At 34.5% G+C, this 17,003-nt stretch overlaps 1 protein-coding gene across 9 annotated transcripts in view; it reads right to left on the minus strand.

Moving 5' to 3' along the window:
* The window catches only part of LOC117917381 (rho GTPase-activating protein REN1-like), a 39,842-nt gene that overhangs the window by 22,730 nt on the left and 109 nt on the right, over nt 1–17,003 (minus strand). For 2 of the 9 annotated variants that reach the window (XM_034833637.1, XM_034833636.1), the window contains exons 1-14: nt 16,766–16,857; nt 16,585–16,658; nt 16,379–16,447; nt 15,156–15,192; nt 11,128–11,204; nt 10,069–10,139; nt 9,866–9,944; nt 7,381–7,510; nt 6,648–6,767; nt 5,864–5,941; nt 5,296–5,351; nt 5,086–5,155; nt 3,668–3,752; nt 2,103–2,346 (exon numbers count right to left, since the gene is read on the minus strand). In XM_034833637.1, the coding sequence (XP_034689528.1) occupies nt 2,103–2,346; nt 3,668–3,752; nt 5,086–5,155; nt 5,296–5,351; nt 5,864–5,941; nt 6,648–6,767; nt 7,381–7,510; nt 9,866–9,944; nt 10,069–10,139; nt 11,128–11,204; nt 15,156–15,192; nt 16,379–16,447; nt 16,585–16,658; nt 16,766–16,769 (1,194 nt within the window). In that variant the 5' untranslated portion in view covers nt 16,770–16,857. Of the gene's footprint in view, nt 1–2,102; nt 2,347–3,667; nt 3,753–5,085; nt 5,156–5,295; nt 5,352–5,863; nt 5,942–6,647; nt 6,768–7,380; nt 7,511–9,865; nt 9,945–10,068; nt 10,141–11,127; nt 11,205–15,155; nt 15,193–16,378; nt 16,448–16,584; nt 16,659–16,745 lie in introns of those variants that run through there. The other 7 variants (XM_034833642.1, XM_034833638.1, XM_034833640.1 and 4 more) reach the window with 7 other exon arrangements.

Below are 17,003 nucleotides of genomic sequence, written 5' to 3' on the forward strand. Positions count from 1 at the left end.
TATATCATTTTGTATAGTTGGCTATCCTAAAAGAGACTTGTGTACCCTGTATAAATACCATAGAGATATATGAAAAAATCATTCAGCAATTTATCAAGTCAATACTATTTTTCTTTCTTGTGGGACCCCTGTGACACATGTCATCATCCTACTGTGTGATCCTATGTATCATTTTTTTGACATTTGAAATCATTTTATTTGAAGCCATTAATGCCACATGACTTCTTTTTCTTGGACACATGATCAATTCTCATTTGATTATTTAAGGCATGTGTCCTATTAGCTATTCATTGACACATGACAATTAGTGAATGGGCACCATCTACACCTTGCTTATGCCCAACATCGGTAGCTGCAATCATAACTTTATACTTGTCTTCACCCGATGCCTCATATAAATAAGAGAGTGTTCTTTGGAGGTAATTTCTTGTAAAAAAAAATAGCCTCACCTTTCTGGATTTGGAAAATAGTTATTTCTGAACTTTTATTTACTTATTGAAATTATTAACCTTGGAGGAAGATATGAACTTCATTATCTTCCACAAAGGAAGACTCCACTAAGCATCACAAGTCTTCCGATACAGTTCTTTCTATTAACTTAAACAATGCATTATTAAATATAAGAAAGGGTAAAGGTGGTATGTTCAGACAAGGATAAAGGTGGGCTAGGACTTAGGAAGCTAGCTTTGTTGAAAAAAGCTTTACTTGGCAAGTGGATATGGAGGTATGCCTGTGACAAAGATAATCTGTGGAGACAAGTGATCAAGGTGAAGTATGGGCAGGAGGGTCTTGATTGGAGGCCCAAAACGGCAAATGGGGCGGTTGGAGTAGGGGTTTGGAAGGAGATTTGGAAAGAATCAGAGTGGTGTTGGGATAACATGACATTCCGAGTAGGGAAGGGCAACATGATCAGATTTTGGACAGATGTGTGGTGCTCAGAATCTTCATTGTCTCAGTGTTTCCCTCATCTCTTTGGTATGGCTATGCAAAGGAATTCAACGGTTGAGGAAATGTGGGATCAAAATTCGGGTCAAGGAAATTGGAACCTACACTTTTTGAGGGACTTCAATGATTGGGAGTTGGAGTTGGTTGGGGACTTTCTCCATATATTGAGGGGTTTCAAACCCTCCTTGGAGGAAGACTTAGTTATATGGAGGAAAGGAAGAAGTGGTCAGTTTAGGGTCAAGGAAGCTTATAGTTTGATGGCGAAGTCTGAAGATATAGGTTTTCCTTCAAGAAGCATTTGGGTGGCAAGGGTGCCAACAAAAGTTGCTTTTTTTGCTTGGGAGGCGACATGGGGGAAGGTGCTAACTTTGGATAGACTTCAAAGAAGAGGAATTCAACTGCCAAATCGTTGCTTCTTGTGTGGCTGTGAGTAAGAAAGTGTAAATCATATCCTTATACATTGTACAGTGGTTAAAGCTTTATGGGATATTGTTTTTGGTTTAGTTGATGTAAAATGGGTTTTTCCAGAAACTGTAAAGGAGGTTTTAGCTAGTTGGAGGGGTTCGTTTGTGGGAAAGAAAAGGAAAAAGATATGGGGTGCCATTCCGTTGTGTATTTTTTGGACGGTGTGGAAGGAAAGGAATAGATTAGCTTTTAGGGGGGGGGGGGGGGGGGGGGGGGGGTTTTGAATGTTCAAAAGTTAAAGAATTTTTTTGTTTGTAATTTATGGAGCTGGGCCAAATTGTATGTAGGTGAGGAGGCGTTCTCCCTTATAGGCTTCTTAGAGTGGATAGCCTCCACTTAAAGGGAGGTGATTCTTTGTTTTTGTTTTTGAGGCCTAAGCTGCCTTGTATACTTCCTGTATGCTTTGCGGCGTTTTGCCTTTTTTAAGGCATATCCTTTACTTATCAAAAAAAAAAAAATAAGAAAGGGTAAAGGCAAATAAGGGGGCTCCCTACAAGATGATCATACTAAACTACAACTAGAACATCTAGAATTAACTTCATACCAACATTATCATAAGCAGTTTCGTTTCTCTTACACTGAAAAGCATGACAATAAGTACATGGATTTAAGGAGGAAAGAAATAACCTCATTGCTTATAGGTAGTAGAAAATGAATTATTATTTTTTTTTTCTTACAAGGATAGAACTTACCTCAAATATACTGCCATACTCCTCTAGTAAAGTCATAACAATAGCTTGAGCATGGTTAGCTGCAGCAGCAGCTTTCAAAAGTTGAAGAGACCCATTACCACTTAAATCAAAACCATTTTCAATCTCACAATTGCCAGCCACCAGGGGACGAAGAATTAAAGGTGCCATGCAAGCTGCCACAGCTGATAAACTCATCCGGTTCTCAGATTTGTGAGATGCCACAGCTTGCATCACCAAAAGAATTCTGGATTCGGAAGGAAGAAAAAGACAAATTAGTACATGGAAACCTTATCAAATAATGCAACAATTGTAAGAGTACATGAGGCATTTTTCTTTCTTTCTCTCTTTTTTTCTCTTTTGTAGCAATGTGTTTAAAATGAACAATACCAATGTTTTATCTTCAAAGTAAGCTAAGATTACATTAATAAAGGAAAGCAATGTACAAGATTGAGAGTACGTGTTAATCACCTAATAAATGAAAACCAAAAAGACCAACACAAGAAGTCAGGAACAGAACTTCATGCTGAAATGTGATTAGATATCTAAGCACATTGGATAGGACTTAATTGAGTGAGAGCTACTGATGTGGTAGATTCCAAACAATATGGGTGAAACCATCAAGAAGAATTTGTTGGTGAAGTTGGATTATCATGTTGGACCCACAGAATTTGGATTTTGATAATTTCAGGCTGATATGTTCCTACATGATTCCATATTTGAACTTCATGGATGGGAATTTAGGAACCAAAAAGATCAGTCCCTCCCTTGGATTAAACCTATCAAGTCAGGTTGCATATTTTTTCAATCTGGCATAGCAACATGATGGGTTCAAGAATAAGTATCACATTTGTAGTAGGACTTTACTTTTGAAGAGCCTAACAAATTGGTTTACAAGTTGGTGGGAAATAATTCATTTTTTAAAAACTCTTACATGGGGGGTTTACCTGTAGGCAAGCCAAAGTAAATGTGGAAGCAAGTGAGCTGGTAAAATGCAAATATATAAAAATTTGAGGGTTGAAACAGAAATAAAATAAAGCGGAATTTACTCCTAGAGTCCCATTGTTTTTTCTTTCTCCCTTTTTGCTCTTCCCAAAACCCCTTGTACTTCCCCTGGTGCGCTTGGAATAAGATGGGCATCATATAAAAGATGGGAAGTTTCATGTCAGTCATAGAAGTTCAAAAGCATGCTAAACAACTTTACTTGAAAAATATGACTTCCATCTCTATACCATTTGATTTCTTAAAAAACTGTCAAGATAGCATCAAAATTGATTCAATCTACTGGAGCCTATCAAAAAGAGATTATTAAAGTGAGTTAGATTTTTTTTTTTTTTTTTTTTGAGTCAAAACATGTATTGTGGAACATCATTGGACAATAGATAGAACACTGTCCATCAGTTACAGGCTCAGTAAAAAGGCAAAGAAGAAAAAGGAAAAAAATAAAGAAAAACCATAACATTGAATTCAACTTGACACAACTATTAGATTTTGATATTATTTTTAAATAAATCAGTATAATTTTGATATGAAACTGAAAACATAATGATGACAACTAGACATACTACCTCTTTAACAATCGACAGTTTGGTTCTGGAAATGTTTCATATAATGCTCTACGAATGGCATTCACTCTAACTCCACGTTCAGTACCTATCAGCATTGTGTAAGAAATAAACAAAACAATCAAGAACAGTGACATAACAGGGAAACCCAATACAATTATTTCAAGAATCTTTAAAGATATATCATAAACACATAGCTGGAGCATAGAAATAAAACAGATCCTTTATGAGACCCACATGTCCCATATGACAGAGGTAGTATGATTATATAACCTAGGATTTTTCCTTCTATATCATCCTTAGAAAATCCAACCTATTTTCTTCTCAACCTAACAACTGAAGCATCCATTCTGCAAGGCCATCATAAAAGTATATATGAAATGCTGCCTAGCATGAAAAAGAAGAAAGTATGGATAACATGTTGCAAAAGTTTGAAGATCAGGATTAAACACCATCCAGGCTGATACTTATTTTTGGTCCTGTAAGTCATGGTTGGATCTGTTATTCTACTTAGTTGGCTTTCGGTTTGTGATTCAAAAGGGGTGGATAACGTGTGAGAGAGTTTGATGTTGGTTTTTGAGATATTTTGTACATACTTTTATCAGTATTTCTCCTTATACAGTGGAGGAGTATACTCTTACTTTGATCAGGTTTTGTACTTTGTGGGAAGGACCTCTCATCATTTTCTTCAACTTTATTATTATCAATATATACTCTGTTTCTGAAAAAAAAGGTCATGGTTGGATCTGCTCAGCATTGGTTCCAAGCCTGTACACATGACACATCAAAATCATATTCTCAAGGAGCATCACTATTGAATAGCAGACATGTTCTCTAGAATATAACAACGATAGGCCATTAAGCTTCTTTAAACTTCTCAGTTGAAGTACTGTTAGAATGTTGACCAAAATGGAAACCAACAAATTAATTTGATTATTTGTTGATTCGCATTGAATGGTTCAAGCAATAGAACAAGCTTCTCTAAAAAGCCTTATCAGTCCCTTTAACAGTGAAATTTGTTGTTGCTTCATCACTATTAGAGAAAGACAAAAATGGTCTTTAAACAGAGGAAATGCCCTAGATAGAGATGAATGGCAAACAAGAATTTGATATTAGCCAAAGTCAATAGCTTAGAGAAAGGATTTTTTTTTTTGTATTTTAATTTCTTTTTTTCTTTTAAGAAAAGGTAACCTAATATACTTAGAGAAACTTTTATGATGTTATTAAGAATAACCTTGTCCAGTTTAATTTTTGCAATATATGGTCCAATTTATCTTCACCTAGTGGTTAGTGTTAAAGGTTTTACAAAACGGAACTAGAATTGACAGATAACTCAACCTTCCAACTTAGTATGTGAAACTTGGAATGCATTTTGGCATTAGATGAGGAAAACAAACACAAGAATTGAGAATAAGACTTACGACATGCTTTTAATAGAGCACTGCAACAAGATGCAGGCACAAGTGATGATGGTAACTCCCGCAGGACATGCTGAAACATTACAGCAAGGAAAGAGTCAATCAGGAAATGAAGACATCTTAATAAAGTATCTGATTCTAGAATTGTATACCCCCAAATGGAAGTGCAATGGAGTGTAAAAGAAATGATCCGTTTGTTATCATGTGATACACCTTGATACAATCAGCAACAACATGGGGGTCCTCATCTGGAGAAAATTCATTATTACCTGGATTTTACATCATAAACAATCAAGACATTAGGGTAGTAAATGAAAACATTTAGGGAGATTTACTAATGAAAATGAGCAATTTTTCTTTATCTTTTTGAAAATGGAGAAAAAGATAAAAATGAAACCAAAAACATATTTTGTAGTGCATTTTTAAGAACAGTTTTCAAACACATTTTCAAAAATGGGTAATTTTCTGCAAATGCAAAATATTGTTTTTCAGTTTGAGCATTTTGACAATAGAGAAAGAACCAAAACCAACAGGGTTTTGAAAATTTTCATGGTTTTTTTCAGAACAACCCTTTTCATTTCCACTACCAAATAAACCCTTAGAATCTGTTTTTGAGAAACCGCCAAACAAAATTTTCTTCTCTTTCACAAAATAAAAAAAATGGTGACATGATTGGGGGTTAAAACACTTAAGAAAGATCATAATCACCAAAAGCCCAATACCTGTACATAATAGAAAAACTGGAATTATTGAAATTCTGAGTGAGTCAAAGTAAACAAACCCTGCTCATATTCCCGAACTCGGCGTGCAACATCATCTACTGAAGCAGATTGTCGAAAGATACCTTCTACTTTGACTCCTGCCAATGAATATCAAAATGCTCGAACTCAGAAATATCAAAGGTAAAAGAAGTTTTTTTAAGTGCTAAATATTTTTGCATTGAAAGTGGAAAAATATTAGTTCCTCACATTGATCATGCACTAGTTAAGATTATCAGGCCAACAAGGTTAAATGTCAAATACAGTAACATTCACCAGGTTGCAGGAAAGTTGTTTATTCCATTTCTATTTATCACTGTTAAAACATATCTCTTTGATACATTGTCTCTCTGCTGGTTTTCTCCTTACATCGCTAAAGTTGCATCTTGCAATGCAGTACAGAAACTAAAGTTTTGACCACATCATGGAGATTCATACTGAATTGCAGTTTATAAAAAAAAAAAATAATAAATAAATAAGAAATTGGCTTGCAAGAATAATGCATGGCAGAATTATCCTTTTATACTACAAAAAATTGAATCCACCTCCAACAATAATTTCAGAATGAATTCACCTCATGAGAGGGGATAGCGTCTAGTTTATCATGTTCCTATACTGGCATAGTGACTTATAGACATCCAAAAAAGTTCAAAAACCAAAAAGAAAATCAAGGATGAAAATGAAAAAGCATTTAGAAGCATTTAATAAGGTATATGCTGGAATAACTAACCCATTCAATTGAACCACAAAGCAACAAGATTACAGATTCAAGTACTAAGGAGCTGCCACAAAGTGAGAGATTCTCACCATATTGTTCTAGAAACCTGAGGGCTTTCTCCAAGAAAGATGGAGCTCCGTTAACATCTTCCAAAGCAAGTAAAATTGGCCTACCGACCACCAAGGACTTTACTGGATGTTTACTCCTCACTAGAACAGAAATACAGAAAATTAATCATCCCAATGAAACACCCAAGCAAACAGATCAGTTTGGAAAACCACATATGATCAATATCAAGTGACACACACAAACAGAACATACATTATAAACCAAATTATATCCTTAGCAACAAATTTCATTTATGTAATATTGTGTCTTACAAGAGGTACTGAAAAGCAGCCCTAGGAGAAAAAGAAAAATATTCAAAACAATAAAGCGGTGGAGATAGTATGAGGCATAATATAAACAAGACTGCCAAGACTTCCGATGTTAGGTTAGTTATAGCTTATTTATGGCAACTCTTCATCCTGATTTTGTAACCCTCAATACAGATTGACTGATAATCTTCAACATTTCTAAACAGGAACTCTTAGTTGCTTGATACGTTGAATGATGGGATAACAAAAACAGAAAAAAGAACTTCTCAGTGGAGCACCAGCTATTTTTATATAAATCATGGTGCACCTAACAAGACATGTTTTTCAGAACACGTATGTTCCAAGCAAGCAGCTCAGCCATGAGAAAAATCACAAAAGCCCAGGAAATACAAGTCAATTTTAAAAATATGTAAAGCATGAATACAGAATACACAGTTCTAAGCACCATCAATTCCATCTGTCGGTTCATTCCTGAAGATGCTATTGTGTCCCATTACAAGAGCTACATTAGGTGCCTGTGCCAAAGCATCCTCAAGTGCATCCTTCCACTCATTAAGGTCTTCTAAAGTTTCAGCCTGTCATCTCAAAAGAAAAACATAATAATTAATGACAGCTTAAGTGACCACTGCTTCAATCATCAGATGAGAATTATTATTATAGCTCAGCTAAAGAGAAAAATCCGTACACTTTTTTGACAGGACATGCATCTTCTTTTTTTTCTCTTACCAGAATACATCTTATTTTTCTCCAAAGACCATTCCTATTCTTACTTTTCCCTGAGGGTTCCATGGCCTTGACATGTGAGATGTTTGCTAGGAAACTCCTAATTACAAAAATCATAAAAATAACACACATGATATTTGCTTAAACTTCATGATTTTTTAGTATATGTGCACACATATATAGCTTTCCCATGTTAGATATGGTGGGAAATACTTCCCTTTTTAGGAACACAGTGTGGTGATCAAACTTCAGATTGATTTAATGGGATGATCCTAGTATTCTTTCTATTCCCCTTAAATCCTTATTTCCTAATATTTAGGGCCCAACACCAACCTATAAATGGTATAAATTTTTGGACAAAACCCTTTAGTTTGATATGAGGATATAAAGACACAAAATTAATAATAATAAACTAAAATAAAATTGACATGCTAGAATAATGGTGTTTTTTGGGACTAATCAAATAGAATGACATTTGGTGTCACATTTGAAATTTATAGTTAGAGACTATCCCAATGCATTATTCACATGCCAATAATTCATCAACAATGAGTTGGGGATACTAAAGTGGAAGAGCAGCAAGACCAGCAAGGATCAAGCTAGAAATAAAACACAAACTAAGTCAATAATTGTTCTTGTAAGGCTGTAAATGAGTAGGGCAACCTGAGATTAGGTGAGCATTGGAATCTTCAAGATTATCATTAAAGATAGGGTGGCTTCAAGCACAATGAGTCAAACGAGGATGTCTTCAAGCTCTTAAAGTCAAGCTGGGATGTCTTCAAGCTCACTCTATTAAACTAGGTTGTCTTCAAAGTTGGTTCCATAATCATCAAACAAATTTAGGCACAAAATGAAATGGAGCACTTTTTTTGATAGAGCAGAAAAGATTTTATTGAAAAATTGCCTAAAAAAGAGAGGGTAGGTGCAATCCAATTCCACCGAAAGTATACAAAGAAAGACAAAAGACAAAAGAAGAGACCAAACAAACATCCTTCTAAAAGGACTCCATCCAGTTAATGAAATCTAGCAAGGAACAATTATAACTGCCTAAAGACTTTCAAGACCAAAGCAAAAACAAATGAGAGCCTCCTTAAGCAATTGACCTAAATTTTCCAAGGCTTTGAAAGTTCTATCACTCCTGCCAAATGACCTTGTTAAACTACCAACTTTTCTAAAAACTTGAAGTTGATTGAATTTGGTTTATGTGGGGGCAATGATGATTTATGTCTACATCCCAATGAAATGGGTAGCTATTGATTGCTTCATGATATATCATTAGATTAGATTTGGTTTTGCTCAACAATTAGAGGAATGAATAAGGCTAATTACACTTTGTAAGTCCCACTATGATAGGTGTCATCTCTAAAACGCCAAAAGTTCTATATTTGTATCTAGAAACTACTTATTGAATTATTTATTTGAAAGTACTTCTATTCATGCTTTGATTTCTTATATGACATAACATTTAGAAATTATAAGCTATGTAGAAGAAACCTTTTGCGTGTTCAATTATAGCTCTATTTAAAAAGCATATGTTATTTTCATATTTTACTTCTACAAAAATACACACTTGATCTATACATGTATTATATCCCATTGGGATTTCGAGGTCGTTTTCTTCCATTAACCATCTTTCAAGTATTTCAAATTTCAACCAAGAGTGTCTTGGATTAGGCTTGATGTTGATCAGTTTTTTTGTATCATCAATAAGTGGTCTTTCATAACCCATTAGTTCAAATAATTTCAAGTGGATCTAAATCCTTTGCCAAAGTTTTAAGTTACTTACACTTTAAGATTTGTTCCTTTATTTAGAAGTTAATTTAGTAAAACTCTAATTATTATTCTAATGTCATTGAAACTAGACAATTTAAATTATTAGCTACACCATGTTCTATTTTGATGCCACTCACAAGATGAACCTTCTGAGTTGATGTGTGATCATAGAATTATGCCTAGACAAGATATGTAGATTCCTAGAATATAATACCAATTGTCTATACATCCCTATGTAATCTCAATAATTCATCATCAATGAATATCAGTTTTCACCACATTTATAGTTCCAATCTCCTGTCTACTGGTCTCTTTAGCTATCATATACAAAATCATATAACATGAAAACGTTGAGTCGAAAGTCACAATTAGAATAAGGGAAAATTAGAGAATTTCACTTAAATGAAATTTTGAGAGAGAGAGAGAGAGATTACCTTGAGTGTGAAAGCCCGTCCATCGCCACCATCAGGAAAGAGCACAGTCAATAGTTTTTTATCTGCTTTCATAACCACACTATAGAATTGCACAATAGAGATATCAACAGTTGAGTACAAAATTAACATGTTTTGTATTCAACATGATTACGATATTGCCTTAAAAACTCTGAGTAGAAAACAAAATTCAAGGAGGAACTAACCTGCCTGAATTGTTAAGGTCAATGCCACCAAGGGTCAGATTCACCTCTCCCCCTTTCTGAGGAACAATGCTCTGCAGAGTACAATAGTCAGTGCTCCCTCCCCTAACTTCCACAATTTAACAAGCATGGACAAATGGAAAACAAGAAAATCATGATATGTAAAAATATCTACCAGATTTGTTAACTTAAGAGATAGAAAGTGCAAGCTAACAGCTGGAATAGACATGTCTAACAGAATTTGAGGTGATGAAGTGCTTAATTCCAATGGATATGAATAACATATCTAACAGAATTCAAGGCTTCTTTGAGGAAGAATCTATGCTACTTACCCCAGAATTCAGGGCTCCCTGAGCTGTAGGTTTTGGTCCTAATCCATTTCTTTCTTTACCTATTTCTTTTTGGGTTGTTCAATCTCTCTTTTAGTGATAGCAGGCACCTCATCCTTCTTTTTTTGTATTCTTCTTTGGTTCTCAAAGAAATAGAATATTTGTTTCTAATTAAAAAAAAAAGTAAAGTACCTATTGTATCAATTGAGTCTTGAGTCCTACGAATATAATCTTCCTTACTAGTTTTTTATAGACCACTATTTTCCTTCCAATTCAACCACAAACATGAAAGAAGTTCGCAAAAATCTCTCCATGTAAGTATTATTCAACTACCTTAATCAACTCTAGTAGTGCAATGATAATATTTGACTATCACTGCCAAATGAACATTTGAACTAAATGAGTTGCATTTAAAATTTAAAATGACTTGTAAGAATTATTCCTTTTTAGTAGCATAAAAACTTGTATCCTCTCTTACATGGTTAAATTGATAAAAAAGTTTAGCATTGCTGATTCATGGAAAGGATCCAAAATAAAATATGCACAAAAAATTGCAATTTGTTCAAGGAAGGAAATCATGGCAGTTCAGTTACTAGAAGCTTAGAGGCTAGGAAAAGTAATAGACGGTTCTCAACTGTGTATCTGGTTGTATGAGACAATTCCATTGTAATCTTGAGAGGACAACCACTACCTATAGTATCAGAGAAAATAAATACAAAGTGAAATAGAGTACCGGGTTTCTTCTAAAGAAGACCAATGATGTGCGTGTTAAAATAAACCACCTTCTCTTCCAAGATGCCCATCCTATTCCTACACATGAATTAAATAGTAATAACTTTAGGTAAATTCATATTCTTTCCCCACAAGATAATAAACACAATATGAAACCAAAGTTTAATTAATCTCAATTTTGATGATAACAAAATAAGATTTGGAACTAATGATTTATCCTACGTGTATCTAGGTAAGAAGATTTTCAAAGAAGCAATCAAAGGTATATCAAACCAAAGGGAAATCGAGAAGAATAAAAAGACCTCAAAGATAAGATCAATCAAGACTTATTCTCTAGGATCTCTTTGTAAGGCTATTGGTACATTAAGATCATGCATTTTATTTTTGCTTAAGTACCTAAAATCATCCAAGTGCTAAATTAGTTTTATTCTTTTATAAATTGGATGAATAATTGTTTTATATGAAAACTACTTTTGTTTAATGCAATTCATAATTAAAAAGGTTTTTAAAATGATAAAAAGTTATTTATCTAAGGTTCCCTCAGGATTTTATCTAAAAGATGCAAAAGTTGCAAAAATTATAGAGTTCATTTATACATCTTTGAATGATTTTTATAAAAATTGAGGTTGATTGTTTCAAGGATAAAAACCAATGTTTTGACATGCATTTCATCATTGTGCAACGATAAGAGTCTTGTGGGAGTTGTTGTTTGCCCTTTTTAGGGTGTCTTGGGTGCTTCCATCGTCGGTTAGAAAAACTCTTTTAAGGTGGTATGGGTCGTTTGTGGCCAAGGAGCGCAGGAAGATGTGGAAAGTGGGACCATTATGTTTGTTTTGGATGGTGTGGAAGGCAAGAAATAGAATTGCCTTTGAGAGGAAAGAGCTCTCTATCCAAAGGCTAAAAAGTTCTTTTGTTTCTAGTCTTTGGTCAAAAGCAAAGGGGTGTTTAGATGATGTTCCTCTAACTTTTTTTAGTTTTTTAGATTAGTAGAATAATAATATGGAAGATAAGTGGTGGAATTCTAATTAGGAGCTTCCAAATTCAAATGTCACATTCCGAAGTATTGTTCATTTTAATCCATCAAATCTAAGTGCCACACCTGAAAATCCTTTACCAAGTTCATTTAGTTAAAAAGAGCCTTCATTGGACCTCTTCCCATTTAAAAATTCACCCACTATGCTTACAAAAATTCCAAACTCTGATTTTTTTAGAGCTTGCAAACAAGAGGCCCAAGAGTCCTATTTTCAACATGTGTTCTAGAAAAGAAACTCAATCATGAACCCATCATCTTATTTCACATTTTGTGCCTAACAAAAGCTTTCACCCCAATACCGAGCCTTTATCGCTCAACTGTCCAGCCATGAAAATCCTACAATAGTCCAAGAGGCTTTGAGCATTAAACCATAGAAAGAGTCCATAACTGAAAAAATTTAAGCTCTATAAAAAAAAAGAGACCTAGGAGATTGTGAATTTACCAAAGGGAAAGAAAACAGTTGGATGTAAATGGCCATATACCATCAAATACAAATCCAATGAAACCTTAGAGAGGGGCAAAGCAAGGTTGGTTGCCAAAGGGTACACTCAGCCATATGGTATTGACTACCAAGAGACTTATGCTTCGGTCACTAAAATAACATTATCAGGATTTTGTTATCATTTGCTTCCAACTTGTACTGACCTTTACAATAGTTCAATGTGAAAAATGTCTTTCTTCATGGTAATCTAGGAAAGAAAGTGTACATAAATGTTGCATTGGGATTTGTACACAAACCATGGTCAAACAAGGTCAATAAGCTCAAAAAGGCACTCTATAAACTCAAAAAATCCCCACGTGCATGGTTTAGGAGATTCACTATATCAATGGTGAAGAGGGGATACATCAAAACCAAAGTGCTCATACCTTGTTCATTAAACACTCCCCCCATAGAAAGGTAATTGCTTCAATTGTTTATATCCCTAATATCATTATTATTGGTGATGATCAAGAAATTTGAATTTTAAAGTCCTATCTAGCAAAGGAATTTGAAATCAAGGATTTGGGGAGCCTAAGGTATTTCCTTCAAATAGAAGTTGCGATATTGAAACAAGGAATCTTCATTTCAAACAGAAATACAAACATAATCTACTTAAGGATACAGAAATGTTGTGTTGCAAACTAGTTGATGCTCTGATTGAGGCAAACTACAAATTAGGAATGGTAGGAAAGTTGATCTACTTACCACAGATAACATCTTATATGGCATATATTCTTAGTGTAGTAAGATAGTTCATGCATGCTCCACCAAAGTCCAATTGAAGGGTTATTTACAGGATTCTTAGATATATCAAGGCAGCCTTGGGCAAAAGGATAGTGTTTTAGAGAAGTGGTGACCTGAAGTTAAAAGCCTAAACTGGGCAGGGGGTTAGATAGAAGATCAACAATGAGATTTTTTGGGAGGAAACCTTATTGTATGGAGGAGTAAGAAAACATTCAATTTTATTCTTTTTGTACAAATCTCCTTGTCAAGCGAAGGTTTCCATGTACCAGGTTTGTATTTCATGGGAAGGATTTCTCATCCTTCTTATGTTGCTTTTATCTTTAATGAATACATCTTTGGTTTCTGATCAAAAAAGTTTAGAGCTTACAACTCAAAGCATTTGTGAGTTATCCTCAAAATAATGCTCATGGATCTCAATATTAACATCAAAGAGGATGTTGTATTGTAACAACAAAGTAGCTATAAATATAACTCACAATCCAGTCTACCATGATTGAACAAACATGTGGAGGTTTGACACTTCATCAAGAAGAAGCCAGACACTGCTCAAGTGTGCACGCCATATGTCACATCAACCAAGCAGCTAACGCTAACGGATGTGTCTACCAAAGGTTTACCAAGCCTTAGGGATGCAAAATATCTCTGCACCTGCTTGAGGAATGTTGGGAAGATTTGAATTAATTCTCATAATTTCTATAAATATAACCTCATATAGTTGTCAGGCATGTGTACAATGGTTGTATTCCTGGAAATTTGCTTGTAATTAGAATAGGATAGCTATAAATTGTCTTGTAATTAGAATGAGATAAATGTAATCCTTATTTGGTTGTGATTGGGGTCAACTATTGGATATAAATTAAGTCCTTGTACTGATTCAGAAAAGTGATTGAGATCATTTTTCATCCTTTGATTCACCTTTTTTTTTATGGGCACATTTAAGAGAATTGCAACCACTGACCAATACCAATCCCTAGAAATGTTCACTCTCTAGAAAATAGTTCGTCTATATTTGAAGTTTTCCTCTCTCCCCCTATGACAAAGAACAAAGGAATCAGAGGACCTTGTATTGTTTCCATGATATTTTTGTTTTACATGATCATGTTTGCTTGTTGTCCCTTCAATTATTTTAGTTCCAGATTTCATAGATCCTAGGACATTTTTCCTCTGGCCTTAGCTAGCTGTTGTTATAAAGCCTGTTGTTTTTATGATATTATTGAATTCGATATACACCACATTTATTCATCTTCGAAGAAATATGCAAAAGAACTATTCAAGACATAAATCTTTGAACTTTTAGTACATAATAAATGTCTTGTTTAAATTGTGTTTGTGTAGAAACAGATTATGTATCCATAGTGGATGATATATTATTCTCTAATCTCTATCATCCATTGTGCTATGAACATTTGTAATTTTAGACCAGAAAAAATCATAATAGCAGATTACAATTCAGTCAAGAGATTCTTGTATTATTGTTGTTGAGAACAGAATTGGGATATATAACATGATTGTTTGACTTAGTATATGATCTTTTTTAGTTTAAATTGTGTATCCTAAACTCATGAAGAAAACCAATATGAGGTCAGATTTTATAGCAAGATGGCAATCAGGGTGTAGCTTCTTGTTTAAACTGAGAGGCAGCAAAAGTATATACAGTCCATATGATAGAATTAGAAAAGTTCATGAGAGAAACACTTCCAAGTTCCCCAAAGCAAGTCTGAACATAATGTTATGAGCAAACAAATGAACAATCCAGCAAAGAAAAATGCACCTTTGGATGATATAAAGAGTGGTCCACTCTTGAAAACCTGTATAGAAATATGGATTTCAGGATAGAATTACGTTGGTAAACTAAAAGAGAAGTGCATAAACATGAAATCAACTGCAGAGGGAGAAAGGCATTTCATGATGCCAAAACTGAATCCAAAACCGCTGATGACAGAAGGCATATAAAGCATAGCATTCATCCATGAGTTTGCAATGGCCTATGATTATATATAACCATTTAAATACATGGTTGATGCCTAGATTTTTATGATTAGCAGCCCAAGATAATTCAAATGAGTGTCACATTTTAGAATCAACAGCTTAACTCCAACTTTTTAAATCCAAGAACGTATCACATTTGTTGCTAGGAGCCAACAAAGATGAACAAGACACTGTAAAAGATAGAATTAGATCCTAACTCTTTGCATAACTGAGTAATTTGTTGCTGGTACCTTCTCTATCTCATGATATTGCATCATGAAATAGGGAATACTTGTGAAAAATTGAAATTCACTCAATCAAATGGCCAAAATAAGTTTTTCAAAATAGGAAGTTCAAATATGTCAAATGATATGTGAGTTCAAGGTGCTTTTGGAAATAAGCCGATGTTAACACAGACCCATGGAGAGTATGAAATGTACCTTCTCACTCAAATGGACATAAAAACCCCTCCGCCAATACTATGCTACCATGCTCATTTGAGAATAATCGAAGTGTAAAAGCGGTTTTTCAAGCTCACTACTTGTGATCACCTCCAAAAGTGAAGGAAGAATGTGCATCTCGCCATCTCCTCTGGCACGCAGTTACTTTCTTAACCTCTCAGTTCACCAAAAGGAGGCTAAGACAAATGCATCACTTCATTACCTGAATGACCAGCAAGGGTGGTGGTTTTTGGATTCTCAAGATACCCATCCATGAGTAACTATAGTTCATTTTGAGATGTAGGAGAAGGATTTACAAACTTTCCAATACATATATAATCAATTCAATATTCAACATTTCGGTTCAATAATCAATGCACCATCTAAAATTTTTAATACTTATACTTTGAAGCCTAGATAAAGATCAAAACAGCTTTATTACCCAATCTAATACCAAATACAATGCCAATAACACAATCAAGTGAACAAAACATTCAATAACCAATCATACAGTACCAGCACCTCAAAGTAACCCAGGCGCAATGACATATACATGTAATAGACAATACTATAAATGGAGGGTTACCCGATTTCCGGCATGATAACACAACTGATCAGCCCACCCAGTGGTCGCAGAACTCACATCAGATCCTCCCTGAAACACCAAAAAGATCAATCATCGTCTACCATACAAATTCAACATCCTTTAATGGATAAATGCCGCTCAACCCATTTCTTTTTCTCTGAAACAACGGCAGCACATCCAAACACAATTCTGTTAACCATGTGTACCACAGAAAATTCGGCAGTTTGGATCACCATCTTTCTCCCTGGATCATCAAAGTTAACCCCCAGAAACGGCAGTGCTGTATCATATCAAAAACCAAGCCAAGACTCAATAATCTCCATACGCAAATTATAGAATATATATATACACGTTGAGATGGACTAACAGTGATGAAGTGTATCTCACACATAAGTCATAACCAAGACATCTTAAAATGTAATTTCCTTTTTAAATGAATAAGGAGCAGATCAAAAGAAAACCTCAAAACTCAGAACAAAAAAACAGAAGATATAAAAAACAAATGAAAGGGAGAATATGGACCCAAGGACAAGACGGCAAGTGTACAGTGAGGCCAATGCAAGTTTGAAATCCAAATCCTTGGAAATAAAGCAGAATCAAGAAAGCAGAAAGAGAGAGGAAGAGA

Source organism: Vitis riparia, chromosome 7 (assembly GCF_004353265.1).
Source record: "Vitis riparia cultivar Riparia Gloire de Montpellier isolate 1030 chromosome 7, EGFV_Vit.rip_1.0, whole genome shotgun sequence".
Lineage (NCBI taxonomy): Eukaryota > Viridiplantae > Streptophyta > Magnoliopsida > Vitales > Vitaceae > Vitis > Vitis riparia.